Source organism: Rana temporaria, chromosome 7, assembly GCF_905171775.1.
Source record: "Rana temporaria chromosome 7, aRanTem1.1, whole genome shotgun sequence".
Taxonomy (NCBI): Eukaryota; Metazoa; Chordata; class Amphibia; order Anura; family Ranidae; genus Rana; species Rana temporaria.
This window is the reverse complement of record NC_053495.1, coordinates 56,043,956-56,067,518: the sequence shown is the minus strand read 5'-3', so window position 1 is coordinate 56,067,518 and position 23,563 is coordinate 56,043,956. Positions and strand designations below refer to the sequence as shown.

At 42.5% G+C, this 23,563-nt stretch overlaps 1 protein-coding gene across 1 annotated transcript in view; it reads left to right on the top strand.

The window, feature by feature from the left end:
• CYTH4 (cytohesin 4) overlaps positions 1 to 23,284 on the top strand; it is a 180,503-nt gene extending 157,219 nt beyond the window's left edge. The window contains exons 10-13 of the mRNA XM_040359417.1: positions 3,009 to 3,085; positions 3,164 to 3,235; positions 16,858 to 17,003; positions 23,066 to 23,284. Of these exons, the coding sequence (XP_040215351.1) occupies positions 3,009 to 3,085; positions 3,164 to 3,235; positions 16,858 to 17,003; positions 23,066 to 23,144 (374 nt within the window). The 3' untranslated portion in view covers positions 23,145 to 23,284. The remainder of the gene's footprint in view (positions 1 to 3,008; positions 3,086 to 3,163; positions 3,236 to 16,857; positions 17,004 to 23,065) is intronic.
• The last annotated feature ends 279 nt before the right edge of the window (positions 23,285 to 23,563 follow it).

The following is a 23,563-nucleotide window of genomic DNA, read 5'->3' as shown; positions in this document are numbered from 1 at the left end:
TAATAATATTGACCCTGGGAGAAATTGCCTCCCAGATCCTTCCTCTCCTGTTAGTTTTCCTATATTTACACTAGACATCACCCTATTCTTTAGTTAGATACAGATACAGCGGAGGTTCACCCAAATAACATTTATATAAGACCAAATTCTTTATACTACCAGCATGTACAGTTGGCACTTTTTTTTAATTTTTTTTAGGCTGTACATACGTTATAATCTTTAGGCTAGATTCACGTACGGCGGCGTATCTTTCTGCCGGCGTAGCGCATCCCACTTGCACTACACCGACGTAAGATAGTGAGGCAAGTACTGTATTCACAAAGCACTTGCCTCCTAAGTTACGTCGGCTTAGCGCAAATGGCCCGGCGTAACCCCCGCCTAATTCAAAATAGGCAGGTAGGGGGCGTGTTGTATGGTAATGAATTCACGATTCATTACCAAACATGTAAATGAAGCGCCGATCGTTCGGCGCATGCTCAGTATCACGTCGCAAATACTCCTTGCTTTCGACGTGAAAGCTACGCCCAGCCCCATTCTGAATCGGCTTTCGTAAACGACGTGAAATTCGACGGCTGTCCGACGTCCAAACTTAACATTGGCTGCGCCATCTTTTTGGTGGTTTATCTTTACGTCTGAAAACGCCTTTCGTAAACGGCGTATCTTACATGCGACGGGCGAGCGTACATTCGTGAATAGGCGTGAATAGGCGTATCTACGTCATTTACATATTCTCGGCGTAAATCGACTTACACGCCCCTAGCGGCCAACTAAGATACGACGGCGTAGGAGACTTACGCCGGTCATATCTTAGCAACATTTAAGCGTAACTCAATTTGAGCATACCGCTTAAAGATACGGCGGCGCGGATTTGGACTTACGACGGCGTATCTACTGATACGCCTTCGTAAGTCTTTATGAATCAAGCCCTGTATTTGCAATCCGGCTTCCGGGTACTTCTCCCGCGGGAGTAGGTGTTTCCAAGCTGAGCCGCAATGTAATCTGATTGATGTCTATCGAAAAATGTTCCTCCCAGCAGATAAGTCCCCGCCCCCCGTATTGCGTAGGCGCGTCACAGAGTTTCCGAAAGGAGCCGAACATGTAAAGGGGCGAGTCGGCTCTACACGGCGCCTGCGCACCGACTAGGAGCCGCGTAGAGCTGAATGCGCAGGCGCCGTATAGAGCCGACTCACAGCTTTACCTCTTCGGCTCCTTTCGGAAACTCCATGACGCGCCTACGCAATACGGGGGGCGGGGCCTTATCCGCCGGGGGGAACATTTTCTGATAGACATTAGTGTTGAGCAGAATACGCCATATTCGATTTCGCGATATATCTCGAATATATAGTCGAATATTCGAGATATATTCGCTAAATTCGAATATTCGTGATATTTTATCGAAATGAAATGATTGCGAATTTTCGCTATTGCGAATGCGAAAATAATTGCGAATTTTCGATAACTGCGGTAGGAGCACTCTGATTGGCTCAGAATATTCGTGATATTTTATCGAAATTTCGCAAAATGCGAATGCGATATTGATGGCGAAATTTCGACAACAGCGCTAGGAGCACTCTGATTGGCTCAGAATATTCGTGATATTTTACAATACAAAATAATTGCGAATATTCGGCAAATGCGGAAGGAGCACTCTGATTGGCTCAGAATATTCTTGATATTTTACAATACAAAATAATTGCGAATATTCGGCAAATGCGGAAGGAGCACTCTGATTGGCTCAGAATATTCGTGATATTTTACAATAGAAAATAAAAAGTGTTTTGCATTGGTGGTGATTCTTTACTCTATCCATCTGTCACAGCCGTTTGTCAATCAAACACCTTGAAGATTGAACACGTTCATGCTGCATGCTTTGGACTTTTTTTCACTTCACATATCAAAGACATTTTTATGAAAGATTATTTTTCTATTATTGGGACTATATTTCTTTATATATTTGTTTCACTGTGTATTTCACAAGTTATTTGCGCTTGCTTATTTTATAATTTGCCCACATGTCTTGTCACTAGACATATTTTTTATTCTTGTAGAGCGACTCCATTTTCTGTCTTGTATTAATTTATGTTGTATAACATTTTTGAGTTGCTGCTGTATTCTCCCCTTTTTTTAAGGTATGCGCAATTTTTTCCTTCTTACAAAAAAAAATAATATCAAACATACAAATATTCATAACAGAAACATACACAAAGCCCCCCCCTTTTGCATCAGAGACAATCAGAGTTCTCCTACCACAGTTATCGAAAATTCGCAATCATTTTCGCATTCGCATTAGCGAAAATTCGCAATTTTTTTTTTTTTATATTCGGCAACATAAAAGGATCGCCTCAGCTTAGCTACTCGGCCCAGGGTCTCTAATCATACCAGCAATGCTTTTAGACGTCGATAGGATGTGATCTGTTTTAAAAATAAAATTGAAAAATGCGAATATTCGGAATTGCGAATATTCACCGCGAAATTCGAAATATATCGCGAATACTCGAATATGCCATATTCGAGCCGAATATTCGCAATACGAATATTCGTGAGCAACACTAATAGACATCAATCATCTGGGCGAACGCCCAGATTACATTGCGGCTCAGCTTGGAAACGCCTACTCCCACGGGAGAAGTACCCGGAAGCCGGATTGCGAATATAGAATATAAGGTATGTACAGCCTAAAAAAAAAAAAAAAAGTGCCGACTGTACATACTGGTAGTATAAAGAATTTGGTCTTATATAAATGTTATTTGGGTGAACCTCCGCTTTAACAAGATGCAGACAATAATCTGGTGTTTTTTCTTGTAAACTCCTATGACTGAAGATGGATAGTAATGTACTGTATTATAAAGGGTGTTAATTATAACATCCATTGTGTTTTTCTGTTACTGAATAAAAAAGTGTTATCTGATGCCATACCTATAGCATATACTGTACATGATTCCATACCTATTACATATAGCCACACTGAAAGCAAACACATAAGTATCGAACATTTAATATTGTTACAGGTGGCCGTGTCAAGACTTGGAAAAAGCGATGGTTCATTCTCAAAGATAACTGTCTATACTATTTTGAATATACAACGGTGAGTAAAGTACATCAGAGCAAGATAAAGATGAATATGGCAAAATAATGTAACATGTCGTGTTTTATGTTATTGCAGGACAAAGATCCTCTTGGAATAATTCCTCTGGAAAATCTGTGTGTTGAATTAGTGGAAGACCCGAAAAAGCCGGTAGCTATAAAGAGGGGGAAAAAGGGCATTTAATGGTAGTGTCTAATCTGAAGGTTATATAGATTACTTATAAGGTCAGGTGCAAAGTATTATTAGAGAGGATTTATATAGTGCCAACACTTTGTATTCATGCAATCAAGTTATGTATATGGAAATAGGACTTACCATATGAAAAACGTTGGCTGCAAGGTGCTTTTTGCCCCTATGATTTGCCTCTGCATTTCTCCTAGCATCAGCCGCTATCCCTTTTAGGGGACCGGGGGAGGGGGGATAGTCATTCTAACTAACCTAACTGTAACATCACACCGAACCAGTGATATAGCCCACATACATTTTATTTGGATTGTGTGATGAGAAAATCACAAATTGCCTGTGTTATCTGAACCACTAGGGTCAGACGTAGGGTCCAAGGGTAGAACTTTATAACAGCACCCGTCTAACCATTTGTATTGAGTAGGAAATGGGGTTCAAAGTGCAGAGAATGAATCTAATGCCCTATACACACGATCGGTCAAACCGATGAAAACGGTCTGATGGATTTTTCCATCAGTTAACCGATAAAGCTGACTGATGGTCAGTCGAGCCTACACACCATCGGTTAAAAAAACTATTGTGTCAGAACGCGGTCACGTAAACCACATACGACGGCACTATAAAGGGGAAGTTCAATTCCAATGTCGCCACCCTTGGGGCGGCTTTAACTGATTTTGTGTTAGTGAAAGACTTTAGTGAAAGAATTTTCTGTCTGTTACAGCGTGATGAACAGGGGCGGACTGACCATTGAGTCACTCGGGCACTGCCCGAGGGCCCCATGCCACTAGGGGGCCCCATCCGGGTTGCCAGGCTCAGTAAAACCAGGGACAGTATGTAAAAATCTGTGTTTTTTTTAGATCTGTCCCCGATATGTCCGAAAATGACATGCTTTTAATGTGAATATCCCAAGATTTTAGCTGCCCGCCTCTGCACTACCTCCTGGCGTGGTGGCCATCTGTAAGCCAGAGGGGCCCCATACTCTTCTATTGCCCGGGGGCCCCATGAGTTGTCAGTCCGCCCCTGGTGATGAATGTGCTATCTCCATAACGAACGCTAGTTTTACCAGAACGAGCGCTCCCGTCCCCTAATTTAGTCTGAGCATGCGTGGATTTTTAACCGATGGACATGCCTACAAACAATCTTTTTTTTCTATCGGTTAGGTATCCATCGGTTCATTTTAAAACAAGTTTCACATTTTTTAACCGATGGATAAATAACTGATGGGGCCTACACACGATCGGTTTGGTCTGATGAAAACGGTCCATCAGACCGTTCTCATCAGATTGACTGATCGCGTGTACAGGGCATAAAGTTTCTATGTCTGGCTACATAGTAATGAATTTAGGGAGATCATGGGAAACATTACCAATGCAGTTTCCCAGAATCATTAGAAGACAACACGTTTTTAAGCTTAAAGGGTCACTAAAGGATTTTTTTTTTTAGCTAAATAGCTTCCTTTACCTTACTGCAGTACTGGTTTCATGTCCTCATTGTTCGTTTTTGCTTTGAAGTTGCTGTAATTCTGCTGTGATCTCCACACTTCCTGGTTGCCTGTTTCCTTATAACCATCGTACTGGGAGCTTTCTCACGGTGGTCTAAGCTGTCATTACTGTTTTTTTTAAAACTCCTCAGAACCAATCAGATTCATTTTAAAAACAAAACACTGCCCTGGATTTGTTTGTTTTTGTTCTGTGAGTCTTCCCGACTCACCTCTCACCCGGAACTTCATGTATGTACCTTTAAAACCGAAAGTGAAACTAGAGGTACATTATATGATAGATTAAATTAAATTTTTAATCATTTTTGAAAGGAATCAGTTAACTTTTATGTCTCTATACCCTGTAAACAGTCATTTCAGCAAAAAAAATGTTTCATTTAGTGACCCTTTAACCATGCTTAGCTAAAATATCAGTTTTAAGTAGATCTGGCATTTTAGCTGTCCGAACAAGAGCCAGCGTCTTATTGAGAAAGATCTATCCATTGGTGATTATGTAAAATTAAATTAGTGATCGATTTAAGGAAGTGATGGTTTTAAAAATAATTGTTAATCATGTGTGGGAGGCTGTCACATGATAGTAGGCTGCCAGCCCAAGCAGCTGTGCTCCCCACAGTCGCATGTATCAAAGGAGTGGGTATGTTTGCTGATGTCATCATCTAAATATCAATCAATGAGGTCACCGGCATCTCTGACGCTTTTTGCAGCTGTGGTGCAGGAAATACCTCAGCCGCAGCTTATTGGGCCAGCGAATTGCTATCATGTGACAGCTTCCTGCATTCAGGCCAAACCAGAGGTCACTAAGATCTGACTTGAGTGACTATGGGGTAGATTCAGAGAGGGCGTCCTAACTTTGCGGCGGCGTAGCGTATCGTGTTTACACTACGCCGCCGTAAGTTAGCGAGGCAAGTACATGATTCACAAAGTACTTGCCTGCTAAGTTACGGCGGTGTAGCGTAAATCGGGCAGGCATAATGGCGCCTAATTCAAATTTAGCTGAGGAGGCGTGTTTTATGTTAATGGGGCTTGACCTGACGTGATTGACGTTTTTTTGAACGGCGCATGCGCCGTCCGCCTTCATATCTTAGTGTGCATTGCGGCAAAGTACGCCGCACTGCCTATTGGTTTCGACGTGGACGTAAATGACGTAAATCCCTATTCACGGACGACTTACGCAAACGACGTAAAATTTTCTAATTTCGACGCGGGAACGGTGGCCATACTTTAACATTACTATTCCAGCTATTTGATGAAATATCTTTAGGCCTGCTAATGCGTTACGTAAACAGCGTATCTGTACTGCGTCGGCCGGGCGTACGTTCGTGAATAGGCGTATCTAGTGATTTACATATTCTACGCCGACCGCAATGGAAGCGCCACCTAGCGGCCAGCCTAAATATTGCACTCTAAGATAGGACAGCGTAAGCCATCGTATCTTAGATAGGTTTAAGTGTATCTCTGTTTGAGAATACACTTAAACTTAGGTCGGCACAGATTTTGAGTTAGGTCGGCGTATCTACTGATACGCCGGCCTAACTCTATGTGAATCTAGCCCTATATTCACACTTTTCATAGAAAGAGAATGATCCTGGACTAAACCCAGAGCTACATCAATATGTTGGATATGGTTTAATTGTATTATTCTTTAATATTATTAAGTGCCGGTTCACACATGGGCTACCTGTCAGGCGCCTAAGCCCCCTGACATGTCGCGCTTCATGCATTGCAATGGAACCGTTCCAATAGTCTCTCCGACTTAGAAAAAGGTTCCTGTACTACTTTGGGGCGACTTTGGAGAGGCTTGCATTGACTTCTACACAGAAGTCGTTTTGCAGGCTGAGCTAAAGTCACGCTGTATTGGGCTTCAGAGTGGGACAACTTTGAAGCTGCCCCTGTCTGAACCGGCACTAAAAGCAACAATCAAAAAATAAATGTTTACAGAGCAATTCACAGCATAATACAAACTTTTTAAAAAAAAAGTCATTTTTCTTTATCAGTCAGCAACCTTTATTGTGCATATTGAATGGGGCTTAGCATATGTTCCAAACAAGATGAACTTGGCATATACCCCATCCTTCACCCCAAACATGCAGTGTTCATAATACACCACCACTAGGATTGCTAATAAAGGCAATGACTAGAATCTGTAAAATCCTACAATCAGCAAAATCTAAAGAGATGACCAAAAGTCCTCCACAACACTCCAGTTATCTCCACCTCAAGAGACTCAATTGCTTGATTGCGCTGTCCGCCTTGTATCAAAAGCGGCCTGCTAACCCGACCCTTCTGTATTCTCATATCTCTGCTGTGATATGAAACTCCCCAGACATTTTAATGCAGGAGAGTAAATCACTCACTGATGCCGCACCAGATCAAAGGAAATAGCATGAAAACAGACTTTTTATTCAACAATTTAAGAACAACAAAACAACTATCCCTTGCATTATACCATGAAAATTATTATCTTGTTTGTGACATATGCTAAGCACTATTCAGTGTTTGCAGTAATGTTGTATAATGTGTATGTTTTATTTCAATTTTACCTATCTAAAGAGAACCCTCTTGCCTAATTATCTCCAGCACTGCTGGAACCACTCAAAGGATGTGTGAAAACACTCATATAAAACATGCACTCATACTGTGCACACTATGCAAATTACTTACATAATTTAAACAGGTGGAATAATTACATTCAAACAAGCTGTCAGTCACCTCTGTAGCTATAGGCATTGTTGAAAAATTCATCTAGATTACGCTTTTTTTTTTATAAAAGCAGAGTCTTGGCAGCCTGCCAGCATTAAAGTACTTTTACTGCTTGTTAAAGCTGAAATTTACTTACCTTTTATTTTAGTTTTTTTGCTACAGCTGCAATCACAAAACTTACATATCATGAATAATGTACCACATCCTGATAACAACAAAACCTGGGGAATGCCCAGGGAAAAACCAAGCCTACTTACCGACCAGCTCGCAGAACAGCCAATTAACCTGTCTAACAGTATGCGTTAAAAACAGGGGTTTTGTCCGCACACATTTGCAAATGCATACGTGAGCCACAGAGCCGCGCTAAGGCACCCTGTAATTTGTGGTCATAACACTAAACAGTGAGTGTCCCCACAATGGAGGCACATGCATTTTAATGGATAGATGAGGGCAGGTGGACTGAAGGGGAGCCACCCCTCCTTAAAGGTGCAGGAGCACACCAAACACCCAGCATGTAGCACAATGGCTGCAAAGGTGTTGGTGCGCTGCTGGACCAATACAAGCACCACAGGTGAAACATAAACGTGTCCACTGCCCCATCTATAGCTGGCCATAGCAGTAAGTAGCATTGGAAGGCTAAAGCAGATAACAACAAAACCTGGGAAATGCCCAGGGAAAAACCAAGCCTACTTACCGACCAGCTTGCAGAACAGCCAATTAACCTGTCTAACAGTATGCGTTAGACATTTGTCTTTTGCCTGACGAAGAGGTCCTGCGTGGCCTCGAAACGTTGCTCTTTTTGATCAATAGATATGCATTACATTTTTGGACGTTTTTTTAAGATGATCCCTGGTGTGCTGGCGAATATATATATATGATTTACTTTCCGGTTCCCAGCTGGTGATCGTTTCAGCACCCTTTTACTTCTTGGCCATTTCGCCGGAAGGTGTGCAATCGGAATATTTTTGAGATGAGACAGCCAATTAACCTGTCTAACAGTATGCGTTAAAAACAGGGGTTTTGTCCGCACGCATTTGCAAACGCATGCGTGAGCCACAGAGCCGTGCCAAGGTACCCTGTAATCTGTGGTCCTAACACTAAACAATGAGTGTCCCCACAATGGAGGCACATGCATTCTAATGGATAGATGAGGGCAGGGGGACTGAAGGGGAGCCACCCCTCCTTAAGGGTTAAAAACAGGGGTTTTGTCCGCACGCATTTGCAAACGCATGCTGGAGCCACAGAGCTGCACCAAGGCACCCTGTAATCTGTGGTCCTAACACTAAACAATGAGCGTCCCCACAATGGAGGCACATGCTGTCTAATGGATAGATGAGGGCAGGTGGACTGAAGGGGGGCCACCCCTCCTTAAAGGTGCAGGAGCACACCAAACACCCAGCATGTAGCACAATGGCTGCAAAGGTGTTGGTGCGCTGCTGGACCAATACAAGCACCTCGGGTGAAACATAAACGTGTCCACCGCCCCATCTATAGCTGGCCATAGCAGTAAGTAGCATTGGAAGGCTAAATGTACCACATCCTGGCTGCTGTTCCTATAGATATCTTCACTCCAGTGATGCCCAGTCCTCTTCATAGTGTTGACCTTGTGCAACTGCTTTGGGTCTAATATTGAAGTACATTGAAAAAGGTTCTGATGGGCACCCGTCCCTTTTTGTCCTGTTGTCGCCTCCATTGACTTAGTCCTCACATTGTTTATACAGAATGCAACATGTTCTCTAAATGGGGAGAGGATTCTGTCATCCACCTCTCCCCTGTTTCCAGAACATGTTGCATTCTGTGAAAATAATGTGTTGGACTTTGTCAAGGGAGAAGAGGATAGAAAGAGGCGAGCACCTGTTGATTTTTCTTCAATGTAGTGCATTATTGGACACAAAGCTAATTACCTCCACAGCACCAGAAGTCCAGCACTGTGAAGATGACTGGACAATTCTGGAAAGAAGGTTTCTACAGGTGCCATTAGCCTGCAAGACATTGGGCCAAATTTACTACAGGTAAGATGACTGCAGCTGTAGCAAAAAATAAATAAGTAAACTTCAGTTTTAAGACAATGTAAACATTTGACTGTCAAAGTCTGGATACAGGTGCGCTTTAAGCTAACCATAAATTTCAGAAGGTGATCTGTCATGTAGGCACAATGAGGCTACCAAAAATACTTCTTCTCATGATCTTTATAAAAATACACATGGATCACTCGAGTGTGCAAGTTTATGGCTATGGAGAAAGAGAGAGAAAGCAGAAAAACATGCCAGATGCTGGCTTCTCAGGGGAAAAAGCAATCAGCGTAAAGAATCCAACAGGGCTGATCGTTAATTCCCCTAGAGTTAGTTGCTTAAGGACATGAAGATGGATTTCCAATTTGGTTAAAACTGGTCAGATCTATGTATAAACTGTCACATAATTAGCCAGTGTAAACTGAGAAAATAATGAGAAACTGCATGGCCAATGAGAAAGCACATCCCATTAACAAAACAATATGGAGACTTGGAGGTTAGGATGAAGGAAAAAAACTGGGACAGCCGCACTCCAAAAAAACTCCTCCTTTAATTAAAAATCACAAAATCACAAACCACAGCAAAAAACAGCACAACAAAAGAAAAGCTGACGTTTCGCACTATGCCTTAGTGCTTCTTCATAGCTAGTGTGTAAACAGTAAAATGAGTAAATATATACCTTACAACCCAATGAGTGGGAGGGGGCTCTGGAAACAATTAAGTTAAACAGGGTCCCCTGTGAAGTTTGGGTGTGTCTCGACAGACAATCAGAGAGTGTCTCATGTGGACTATGTCTCATGCAAATTCATAGTGAATAGTAAACATTGGATCGAATGATGTGTTGACCCAATAGAGAAGTGGGGTGCAGAAAAATGTGAAAGAGAGTGTAGGAGTATGTGTAAGTGTGAAGAAATATATTTGAGTGTAAGAGAAGTGAATTAAAGTGGACAGGAAATGGAATGATATGTGTAAAACATTTATAACTTGTATAAGTAACAAATAAAATGAAATTAAGAAAACAAAAAATATGATATGAATTGAAGTGCGATAAAGTAAAGTGAAATTAATTAAAAAAGAAGAAAGGAAAACAAATAAAAAGTGAAATGGGGAAAAAAGGGGAAAAAAGGGGGGGAAAAAGGGGAAAAAAAAAAAGAGGAAAAAATAGGGGTGAATATGACGGTGAACCATATAAAGGACGATGCATAAACCATAAAATAATATGGTGTAATGTAGTGAACAAAAAATGCCTAAAGATTGAGCATAGTGTAAAGGTGCACCTTAATTCTAATGGTCTTATTTGTTTTATAGTATATTAACTTGTGTTTTTTATTATTTTTATGATTATTATTATATTATTTTTGTTTTTTGTATTTTTGTTGCCTGTATGTGTTTGTGTACTCACTCATTATTGAAATAATAACTGAGACACCGGGCATCTATCTGGACTGGTTAAACGTTCATTGTGAGCTGAACCATTAATACAAAGACAAAAACAAAAAGATGTGAACATGTGTGGCCGTTTATAGAAGAGTTCTAAAATATCCTAAAAATCAGTAAATGAGTAAACATGCAGAGTAGTATGGAATGATAGTAAAAAAGAGGCACTTGTGGCTATATGAGGCTAATGAAAAATAACTGCTATTAGCGGACAATTGCCAACATGTGAACCTCAATCTAAATAGAGAAACTCTCTAGAGAATGATTGCGATCAGGGTATGGGCATGGAGTGTGTGTCAGGTTGCACCACATCTCGCCTACAACAAAGACATCGCCATTAGATTGAGGTTCACATGTTGGCAATTGTCCGCTAATAGCAGTTATTTTTCATTAGCCTCATATAGCCACAAGTGCCTCTTTTTTACTATCATTCCATACTACTCTGCATGTTTACTCATTTACTGATTTTTAGGATATTTTAGAACTCTTCTATAAACGGCCACACATGTTCACATCTTTTTGTTTTTGTCTTTGTATTAATGGTTCAGCTCACAATGAACGTTTAACCAGTCCAGATAGATGCCCGGTGTCTCAGTTATTATTTCAATAATGAGTGAGTACACAAACACATACAGGCAACAAAAATACAAAAAACAAAAATAATATAATAATAATCATAAAAATAATAAAAAACACAAGTTAATATACTATAAAACAAATAAGACCATTAGAATTAAGGTGCACCTTTACACTATGCTCAATCTTTAGGCATTTTTTGTTCACTACATTACACCATATTATTTTATGGTTTATGCATCGTCCTTTATATGGTTCACCGTCATATTCACCCCTATTTTTTCCTCTTTTTTTTTTTTCCCCCCCCTTTTTTCCCCTTTTTTCCCCATTTCACTTTTTATTTGTTTTCCTTTCTTCTTTTTTCATTAATTTCACTTTACTTTATCGCACTTCAATTCATATCATATTTTTTGTTTTCTTAATTTCATTTTATTTGTTACTTATACAAGTTATACATGTTTTACACATATCATTCCATTTCCTGTCCACTTTAATTCACTTCTCTTACACTCAAATATATTTCTTCACACTTACACATACTCCTACACTCTCTTTCACATTTTTCTGCACCCCACTTCTCTATTGGGTCAACACATCATTCTATCCAATGTTCACTATTCACCATGAATTTGCATGAGACATAGTCCACATGAGACACTCTCTGATTGTCTGTCGAGACACACCCAAACTTCACAGGGGACCCTGTTTAACTTAATTGTTTCCAGAGCCCCCTCCCACTCATTGGGTTGTAAGGTATATATTCACTCATTTTACTGTTTACACACTAGCTATGAAGAAGCACTAAGGCATAGTGCGAAACGTCAGCTTTTCTTTTGTTGTGCTGTTTTTTGCTGTGGCATGTATTTTGTGATTTTTAATTAAAGGAGGAGTTTTTTTGGAGTGCGGCTGTCCCAGTTTTTTTCCTTCATCCTAACCTGCATTTTGATTGCACTGCCTGCACCCTTGGCTCGGACCACAGGAATCAGATTACCTGGTTCTCTTTGAGCGGTTACCCACTCTCTCAACATGGAGACTTGGAAGAAGGACGGGATGGGTGGAAATCTTAGGCCCCGTACACACGACCAAGTTTCTCGGCAGAATTCAGCCAGAAACTCGATCGGAGCTGAATTCTGCCGAGAAACCTGGTCGTGTGTACACTTTCGGCCGAGGAAGCCGACGAGTTCCTCGTCGAGCCAAATAGAGAACATGTTCTCTATTTCCTCGTTGTTCAATGAGGAAAGTTGGGTCGCCGAGATCCTCGGCGGCTTCACACAGAACTCGACGAGCAAAACGATGAGTTTTGCCCGTCGAGTTCCTCGGACGTGTGTACGGGGCCTTAGAGTTTTTTTTTTATAGGAAAAGTTGTGATTTACACACAACTTCAGCTGCCTACTGTATATCTTGGATCAACTTCTCATTTTAATCTGAAGGTAACACCAGCTTATGTATATTTTCATTATATGCTCACTTAAAGTTGCCCAGTCGTGTGACAGGTTTATTTAACGTGGACCGTAAATGAGAAAATAACAGTTCAACTGGATAGGATGATTTTGTAAATACCATGTAAGCTGATATTGTCCAGTCAATTTTGTAAATAAGTTAAAGTGTAAGTAAATCATTTATCATTTTCAGCCAAGGAAGCTGCCATCTTTGCCTCTGTTTAATCTACAACTGCCATGATGTTGCACATGTGATCAGTTATGAAACCAGCCAATGAATGGGTTGACAGTTTGGTTGAGAGCACAACCAATGGGAGTGTTACATTTCCGGCACGTGCCGGAAATGAAACTGTTTTATGGATTGGTTTACTTCCGCTTAAAAGAGGAACTTTGTTATGCACCTGCTCAGCAAATCCAGCGGTACCCTGCTGCGATCTGCTGCTCCAGGCTGGGTACCACACTGCCATCTTCCCTTCCTCTGTCATCCTTCTTTGTCATTGGGAGCCAGCTACCTCTTCCTGGCTTCTGCAGCTGGCTCCTGAAGGTGTGCCATCAGATCCACCCTCCAGTTGCTTTAAGTACCTGTTCCTACAGCCTTCTGGGATATGTAACAGGGATATAAAAGGAAGCTTCAGGAGCGCATATCACCCGGTGACCCCACCCCCTTACGTTGTCACCACCCAGAGCATGATGGGACTGTGACATCATAAGAGGCCTATATAAATCAGGCCCTCGCTCGTAAAAGAGCTTAAAAGAAGAAAGCGGGGGCCCCGGCAGAACGCCCCCCAGAGCTGACTAATAAATTACTTTAAAAAAAACCAGTGTAGTGTGTTTTTTTACATTTTTTTCCTGCCAGGTGAATGGGTAGGGGAACGATGTACCCCATACACATTTGCCTAGGGTGGGGGTCCGGGATGTGGGGGCCCCCTTATTAAAGGGGGATCACAGATTCTGATAAGCTCCCCGCCCGCAGACCCCAACAACCAACGGCCAGGGTTGTCGGGAGGAGGCACTGTCCTCATCAACATGGGTACAGGGTGCTTTGGGGTGGGGGGCCCGCAGGGCACCCCCCTGCCCCAAAGCACCTACCTCCCCATGTTGAGGACATGCGGCCTGGCACGGTTAAGGAGGGGGAGGTGCGTGCTCATCCCCACCCCCTTTCCTGACCGGCCGGGCTGCGTGCTTGGATATGGGTCTGGTATGGATTTTGGGGGGACCCCCATGCTGTTTTTTAGGCGTACAGGGGTTTCCCTTAAAATCCATAACAGACACAAGGGCCTGGTATGCTCTTGGAGAGGGAACCCATGCCTTTTTTTTATTTGAAATTTGGCGTGGAGTTCCCCCTCAAGATTCATACCAAACGCATCTGACCACAGGAATCAGATTACCTGGTTCTCTTTGAGCGGTTACCCACTCTCTCAACATGGAGACTTGGAAGAAGGACGGGATGGGTGGAAATCTTAGGCCCCGTACACACGACCAAGTTTCTCGGCAGAATTCAGCCAGAAACTCGATCGGAGCTGAATTCTGCCGAGAAACCTGGTCGTGTGTACACTTTCGGCCGAGGAAGCCGACGAGTTCCTCGTCGAGCCAAATAGAGAACATGTTCTCTATTTCCTCGTTGTTCAATGAGGAAAGTTGGGTCGCCGAGATCCTCGGCGGCTTCACACAGAACTCGACGAGCAAAACGATGAGTTTTGCCCGTCGAGTTCCTCGGACGTGTGTACGGGGCCTTAGAGTTTTTTTTTTATAGGAAAAGTTGTGATTTACACACAACTTCAGCTGCCTACTGTATATCTTGGATCAACTTCTCATTTTAATCTGAAGGTAACACCAGCTTATGTATATTTTCATTATATGCTCACTTAAAGTTGCCCAGTCGTGTGACAGGTTTATTTAACGTGGACCGTAAATGAGAAAATAACAGTTCAACTGGATAGGATGATTTTGTAAATACCATGTAAGCTGATATTGTCCAGTCAATTTTGTAAATAAGTTAAAGTGTAAGTAAATCATTTATCATTTTCAGCCAAGGAAGCTGCCATCTTTGCCTCTGTTTAATCTACAACTGCCATGATGTTGCACATGTGATCAGTTATGAAACCAGCCAATGAATGGGTTGACAGTTTGGTTGAGAGCACAACCAATGGGAGTGTTACATTTCCGGCACGTGCCGGAAATGAAACTGTTTTATGGATTGGTTTACTTCCGCTTAAAAGAGGAACTTTGTTATGCACCTGCTCAGCAAATCCAGCGGTACCCTGCTGCGATCTGCTGCTCCAGGCTGGGTACCACACTGCCATCTTCCCTTCCTCTGTCATCCTTCTTTGTCATTGGGAGCCAGCTACCTCTTCCTGGCTTCTGCAGCTGGCTCCTGAAGGTGTGCCATCAGATCCACCCTCCAGTTGCTTTAAGTACCTGTTCCTACAGCCTTCTGGGATATGTAACAGGGATATAAAAGGAAGCTTCAGGAGCGCATATCACCCGGTGAACCCACCCCCTTACGTTGTCACCACCCAGAGCATGATGGGACTGTGACATCATAAGAGGCCTATATAAATCAGGCCCTCACTCGTAAAAGAGCTTAAAAGAAGAAAGCGGGGGCCCCGGCAGAACGCCCCCCAGAGCTGACTAATAAATTACTTTAAAAAAAACCAGTGTAGTGTGTTTTTTTACATTTTTTTCCTGCCAGGTGAATGGGTAGGGGAACGATGTACCCCATACACATTTGCCTAGGGTGGGGGTCCGGGATGTGGGGGCCCCCTTATTAAAGGGGGATCACAGATTCTGATAAGCTCCCCGCCCGCAGACCCCAACAACCAACGGCCAGGGTTGTCGGGAGGAGGCACTGTCCTCATCAACATGGGTACAGGGTGCTTTGGGGTGGGGGGCCCGCAGGGCACCCCCCTGCCCCAAAGCACCTACCTCCCCATGTTGAGGACATGCGGCCTGGCACGGTTAAGGAGGGGGAGGTGCGTGCTCATCCCCACCCCCTTTCCTGACCGGCCGGGCTGCGTGCTTGGATATGGGTCTGGTATGGATTTTGGGGGGACCCCCATGCTGTTTTTTAGGCGTACAGGGGTTTCCCTTAAAATCCATAACAGACACAAGGGCCTGGTATGCTCTTGGAGAGGGAACCCATGCCTTTTTTTTATTTGAAATTTGGCGTGGAGTTCCCCCTCAAGATTCATACCAAACGCATCTGACACAGTGCACTGCGGTTACCTGCCGTTATGTGCTGATAGCTGCTGGATTTCGCAGCTGGACGCATTCAGTTTTATTTTTTATTTTATTTTTTCTATCCGCACAAAACCGCGGGTAACAAAACCGCAGGTAACCGTAGTGTGTGAAGGGTGTCATAGGAAAGCATTGTGTGCTTCTAGCTGCGGTAAAATCCACAGATAAAGCACCATTCTAGCCATGTGAAAGGGGCATAAAGAAAGCAGTTTTTCTTCTCAGGCAGTTACCTATCTGTCTGAATTCCTGTGACTCATGAGACAATAGAGAGAAGAAGGTGAAATGACACAAGGACGTAATAATCTTCTATGGCAGCTTCCCAATGTTCTCAAAAATGCACAAAATCGAAATAACATGTCAACCTTCATATTGACACAAAATATACCCATAGATGAAAGATGTTTGTCACTGAAATATATCATCTGTAAAATTACTGCATGTCAAAGGGCATTTCTTGACTGGATACATCCATGGGTTGACTGATCACAAGGAAATAGTAGATTAGCCTGGAAGGATTTTCCTGAACAGTCCCTGTTTTTGGCACAAAAGTTCTCTACACAAGACATACCCAAACACTCTTGGCCAGGGTGAATGTGGACAGTCACGTAATGATTGTTTTTTTGTTTTTGTTTTTATGATAAACTGGAGGAGTAAATTAAAAGTAATATTCTCTTTCATTTGTTTCTTCAGCACTGCTTTGACCTACATGCAAGAGGGAACACTGTTAAAGCTTGCAAGACACAGGCAGATGGGAAGAAAGTGCAAGGAAACCACCAATCATATCGCTTGTCTGCTACCAGTGGTGAAGAAAGAGAGAGCTGGGTACAGAGCCTCAGGTCAGTATGTAGATTATACTAAATAATTTAATTATATAATAGTTTACTTTCTATAGCATGGAATTAAAATGATGTAAACACATCTTTTTTTTTTTTTATCACAGTAGGTCTATAAAAAGTGGTGGATAGTTATTTACCCAGTGCCATTTATAAACTGCAGTAGAAAAAAAGAACATTGTTGGCTAGTGCATCCGTTAATTTGTGTGAACAGTGTTTCTGTACCTTGGGATCACTATAATTAGTCATAGACCATTTACAGTGATCACAGTTGTAAACAGTGTAGTGTTTACATCTGTGAGCCTTCCACTTCCTCTTACAATGGAGGAAGGGGAGGAAACAGGAACTAATGAATTAAACTGGTATATAGATAAAAAAAAAAAAAACATGCCTCCTCTGTGGAGTGATTTTGCACAGAGCAGCCCTGATTTTCTTCTTCTTGGGTTCCCCACCTGCCCCCTGTCTTCTGCCGGGTGCCTGCATAGTAAGCAGCTTGCTATGAGGCACCCGAGCATGCTTGCTTTTGAGCTGCTGCTCTGTGTGTCCATTCACAAAGAGCATCGCTCAGGCCCGACCCCACTCTCTCCTCATTGGCTCACTGGTTGTGATTGACAGTAGCAGCAAATGGCTCCAGCTGCTGTCGGGAGCCCGGGAACCTGGGAGAGTCCCTGCTCTTGTGCACATCGCTGGATTGAGATGGGGGCTCAGGCAAATATTAGGGGGGCTGGGGAACTGCTGCACACAGAAGGTTTTTAACCTGTATGCATAGGAAACCTTTACAACCACTTTAATAACTCATTCATTAGCTCCTGATCCCAGCACAGCTTGTGGCAGCAGCAAAAAATCATGTGTAACTCTTTCATCACCCTCCTATCCTATAAATCTGCTCTCCATCTACCCACTGTATGTGACCTGTACATTAACCCCTTCACCACGTCCTCCCTTTGTGTATGATTTGTATGCACTGTATCTAGTGCACAATCACCTAACTCCATGTTTTAACTAACCTCAATAACAGCATCCTTTAGTTCCAAACAAATAAGATCACCTTGGGGTGCCCATTTTACAAAAAAGGGTTATTTTGGGGGCATTTTTTATTTATTTGGTTTATTGCATGAGAAATGCAACTATAGAATACATAGGGGGTTATTTCCGAAAGGCAAATCCACTTTGCACTACAAGTGCACTTGGAAGTCCAGTTGCTGTAGATCTAAGGGGCATGCAAGGAAAATAAAAAACAGCATTTTAGCTGGCACATGATTGGATAATAAAATCAGCAGAGCTTCCCCTACAGCGACTGCACTTACAAGTGCACTTTCAGTGCACTTACAAGTGTACTTGCAGTGCACTTGTAGTGCAAAGTTGATTTGCCTTTCATAAATGTAGCACTACCCCCGAAGGAGCTGCTGGTTTGTTTTGGGCGGCATGTTACCTTGTGTTTGTTTGGTGAAAGTTGTGCTCTTTATTACCCAGTCGGGTAAAAACACTTGGTGAAGAATAGAGGTTCAAAAGAAATGAAGATAGCCGATCCAAATGTCAGCAATAGGGAAACAGTCCTGCTCCCACGTGTAATGTCTCTTTCACCACTCCAGCCTGAGTGGGTGTAGTGTACCTGGACAGGCCTCTCCCACCAGCCTGGCAGCCAGAACATCACTCAAACCTTAAGAAAAAGTCTCTGCCACAGACCCTTCTGGTAAATGAACAGCGGAGATACCGTATTTATCGGCGTATAACGCGCACCGGCGTATAACGCGCACCTAATTTTAAGAGGGAAGTTTCAGGAAAAAAAACTCAATTTTAAATAAAGAACTTTGAAGCAAAACAAAGGTAGCTCAAAACTTGTTTTTATTTATAGTTAGGCACTTATCAAAGGAATGAACATAACATGAAACTAAAATCAACTGTTTTAACGAATAAACTTGGATAATGAGGTACGGTACAGGTTTTTGCAGAAGTTTAACATTTAGAAATCGTTTTCTGAGAATCCAAGAAACTCTTCATCTTCACTATCTTCCAGATCACACTCAACACTGCTGCTTTCACTGCTACTGTCTTCATATAGCACCTCATCTTCTTTCCCATCCAAAGCATTGCTTATGCCACATTTCTTAAAAGATTTGATTACAATGTCTTCGTTAACCAAGTCCCACAAAGTCTTTATCCACTCGCACACTGTTGTAATGCCTGGTCTTTTCAATCGCCCAGAATTTGTAAGTTTGTGTTGGCTTTCATCACACATGTATTTATTCCATTCTTCACGCATAAAGCCTTTGAAGGGCTTGTTAATAGAAACATCTAATGGCTGTAATTGTGATGTTAGTCCTCCTGGAATGACTGCCATCTCTGTGTTGCAAATTTTAAATTCCTTCTTTGTTTGCTCTGTAAGATGAGATCTAAATGAGTCCAGTACTAACAAGGCCGGCTTCTTTAACAAAGCACCCGGGCGCTTCTCCCACACATTTCTGATCCAAAATTTCATGCCTTCTTCGTCCAACCAACCTTTAGGGTGAACTTGCACCTTTATGCCACTTGGAATTTTCTCCTTTGGAAGAGTTTTCCTTTTAAAAATGACCAATGGTGGCAGCTTGTTTCCATCTGCAGTGCACGCAAGGACCACGGTATAATGATTTTTTTCATGCCCTGAAGTTTTGATAGTAATGGACTTGGCACCTTTTGCTTCCACGGTTTTATTTGAAGGAACATCAAAAGTGAGGGGTACTTCGTCCATGTTGCTGATTTGACCAATTTCCAAATTTTGTCTTTTCCGCTGTTTGATAATAAAGTGATGGAAATTTATTATCCTCTCTTCATAATCTTCCGGAATACGCTGGGCAATCCTGGTTCTTGTTCGCATCCGAAGTTCATGCCTCTTCATAAACCTTTGACACCATGATGTTGTCCCTTTGAAATCTTGTATTTTCAACTCTTTGCTGATTTTCACTGCTTGGATGATTATCATTTTTGTTGATAAAGCAATGCTAGCTTTTCTATGATTAACAACTAATTCCTTCACCTTTTCTTCTAATGTTGGCCATTTAACAATACCGCTGCGAAAACTGCATTTTGTTTTTAATAATGTCTTTAGTTTTTCTTCCATTTTCCGCCAATCTCGTATTGTGCTTTCTGTTGGGGGCTCTCCAAAATGCCTTGCTGCAGCCCTATTTCCATGTTGTTTGGCATATTCCACAACCTTTAACTTAAAACCAGCGGTATATGCTCCACACTTTTTTTTTATTCCATTAGGGATACCAGTGGTAATTTTTTTACCTAAATTTAAATAAAAAGAGTAAGGTAGTATTGGGTGTGTACATTTACCAGTACTCTGTTGTAATGTGTGTAGTATGGTATGGTAATACTGGTGTTATTATCATACTTGCATTGCATTTGGACCAAACTCGCACAGGACCCCTTTTTTGGGTCCGCACCAGAATTGGATCGCATGGGTGTTCACACCCAGGCGATCTGATTCATGTCTGAACTGTCAGTTTGCAGTGCGATATGCGAGCTGAAATGGGGGTGTCATTAACAATGTATTGACACTCCCTGCAGATCGCATAGGACAGTGTGAACTGCTGTGCGAGCCGGGTGCGATGCGGGAACCCGCAGTGGATTTACAGGGTTCCCGAATCACACCCAACTCACATAGCAGTTCACATTGCCATATGCGATCTGCGGGGAGTGTCAATACATTTGTTAATGACACCCCCATTTCAGCTTGCATATTGCACTGCGAACTGACAGTTCGGACATGAATTGGATTGCATAGGTGTGATCCGATTCTGGTGCGGACCACAAAAATGGTAATGTGCGAGTTTGGTCAGAATGCGATGCATAAAATCGCATTGCACCGACATCGCATGTGATTTACACTGCAGTGCAAATTACATGCAATATCGTAGAGCGCACAAATGTGAACCGCACTGAGATAAAAAAAATTACCGTACATTCTCTTTCATTAATGATAATTTCATATTTTTTTAAACATTTCAGTTCGTTTTTTTTTTTTTTATTTATTGGAATTATTTTGGAATTATTTGGGGGATTTATTCAGTGCTTGGATAATGAATGTCAGACAGGTTGTATCGTTTAAAAAAAAAAAAAAACATACAACCTGTCTGACATTCATTATCCAAGCCCTGAATAAATCCCCAAAATAATTCCAATAAATAAAAAAAAAAAAACGAACTGAAATGTTTTTTTTTTTAAACATTCCAGTTCGTTTTTTTTTTTTATTTATTGGAATAATTTTGGAATTATTTTGGGGATTCATTTATTCATTGCTTGCAGGTTAGGACAATGGACTAATTTATGCTAAAACACCGCCCATTAACGCTTTAATTCGGAGTGATTTGTACCTTAGTTGAGCAGATGAATGGAACAGATGAATGGGGCAGATTTTTCTCAATGGCTCTGAATCTCGCGGTAATCAGCACGGCGGGAAAGTTACGCTGACTACGCTGATTACCGCGAGACTTGAAGCAGGAGGCGTTCTCTGTCCACTGCAGCGTCCACCCGCACAGAACCCATGCTCCAGGCTCCGACGCTGATGCTGATCACAGCACTAAAATGGGCACTAAAGATGTGCGGGACTGGGGATCAAGTCCCGCACATAACCCAGGTTCCGACAGTGGGTCCGATTGCTGATTACAGCACTGCAGTGGGGGGGGGGGGTGACTGCCGAAGATCGAGCGCCCGAGACCCGCGCATCACACAGGCTGCCCGCACATTACACAGGCTCCGACGGTGTCTCCGAACAGTATGTACATTGTTGTACAGTATGTACACTGTGTTTTTGTGAATGTATATCGGCGTATACCGCGCACATCGGCGTATAACGCGCACATGCTTTTTTCACATTTCAAGGTGAAAAGGTGCGTGGTATACGCCGATAAATACGGTAATCCTCCTTAGCAGACTTAGCACCTGGATCTCCTCCAGGCAGTCTTGAACTAGGGCACCGACTGAGAGACGGCCAACATCCAGCCCCTCAGTGTCCGGTTCCCCTGGTCCCCAGTGGATAGTCAGGCCCCTATCGGAACACCAGCCTCTCTTGGTACTCCTCAGGCAGACTCTCGACCGTACGGCCTCCTCCAACTGGACGGACGGCGCAGGACCTTCTTAGGTGGGACCCAGTCGATTACTAAAGCTCAATGCACACTGGGCTTAAAAAAAATTCCAGTTCCCTTGGCAGAAAAACCGCTCACATAGAGCGTTTTTGTACACAGTTTAGTAGGAGAGTTTAGAATTTAATTTTTTGCATGAAAGCTCCAATCACAAATGGCGCAACCAGAAGTTTTTTTTTCCTGCCTCTAAATGCTGAGCTCAAAATATGCCTGTAATCGTCCTAATGTGCATGGACACATAGGATAACATGGAGATGCCTCTACACGCAAAACACAAAACTACTACAGAATGAGCAATTTTTAACCCAGTGTGCATGGAGCCTTAGGATGTATTCGTATATATTACAGAGCTACATTAATGTGTCTTTTTTTTATCTGCCTGGAGTTTAAATCTTTAAGGCCGGAATCACACTAGTGCGTTGCTTTTTTGAGCTGCGTTGTCGTTGCAGATTTCTCTAGAGGGTGTTCTGCAGATCAACTGCGGTTTAGCTGCAGATCAGGTGCGAATTTGGAGACCTGGGAGAACTTCCGGGTGAGAGGAGAGTGGGGGAGAATTGTATTGAGCTGAATGAGAGAAACTCCTGCAGAGAACTGAACACATGTGCGAATTAGATGCGTACCCATAGAAGATAATGGGACTGAATTCGCACCGCAAGACATAAAAACCGCATGCGGTTTGGAGGCAATACGCAGTGCGGATGCATCGCACATATGTGAACCAGCCTCATTGAAAACAATGTATTTTGAAATGTCCTGCGAATTAGATGCGGTTTAAACCGCACTCAATTCGCATAGGTGTGAACCTGGCCTAAGATATGTTGACTACATCTGACAAACAGGAAACCTAATCGGAGGCTCTGAGTGTCACATGCCATCAACGTATCTCAAACTTTTTTTTTTAAGAAATTCTAACCAGAAACCTCTTTTTTTTTTTCTCTCCAGATCCAGCATTTCTTGGAATCCTTTCCTTGACCAGGTCACCATACAGAAGAAAATATCATCAATCAAAAAGGACCATTGAATAAGCAGAACAGCTGTATGTATTTCCTTGGATTAATTGAACTGGACTGGAGAAATCTAAAGTCTTAGGCCCGGATTCATAGACATCGGCGCATTTTTAGGCGGGCGTAGCGCATCTCATATGCGCTACGCCGACATAAAGCAGAGAGCCAAGCACTGAATTCACAATGCAAATGCTCCCAACGTTGCGTCGGCGTAACGTAAATTCGTCGGCGTAAGCCCGCCTAATTCAAAGTAGGTGGAAGGTGGGCGTGATCCATTTAAATGAAGCGTGACCCCATGCAAATGCATGCACCGTCCCATGGACGCATCCCAGTGCGCATGCTCAGAATCACGTCGGAAATACTCCTTAAGATACGTCGAATCACTGCCTACGACGTGAACGTTACCTACGCCCATCCCTATTCACGTACTACTACG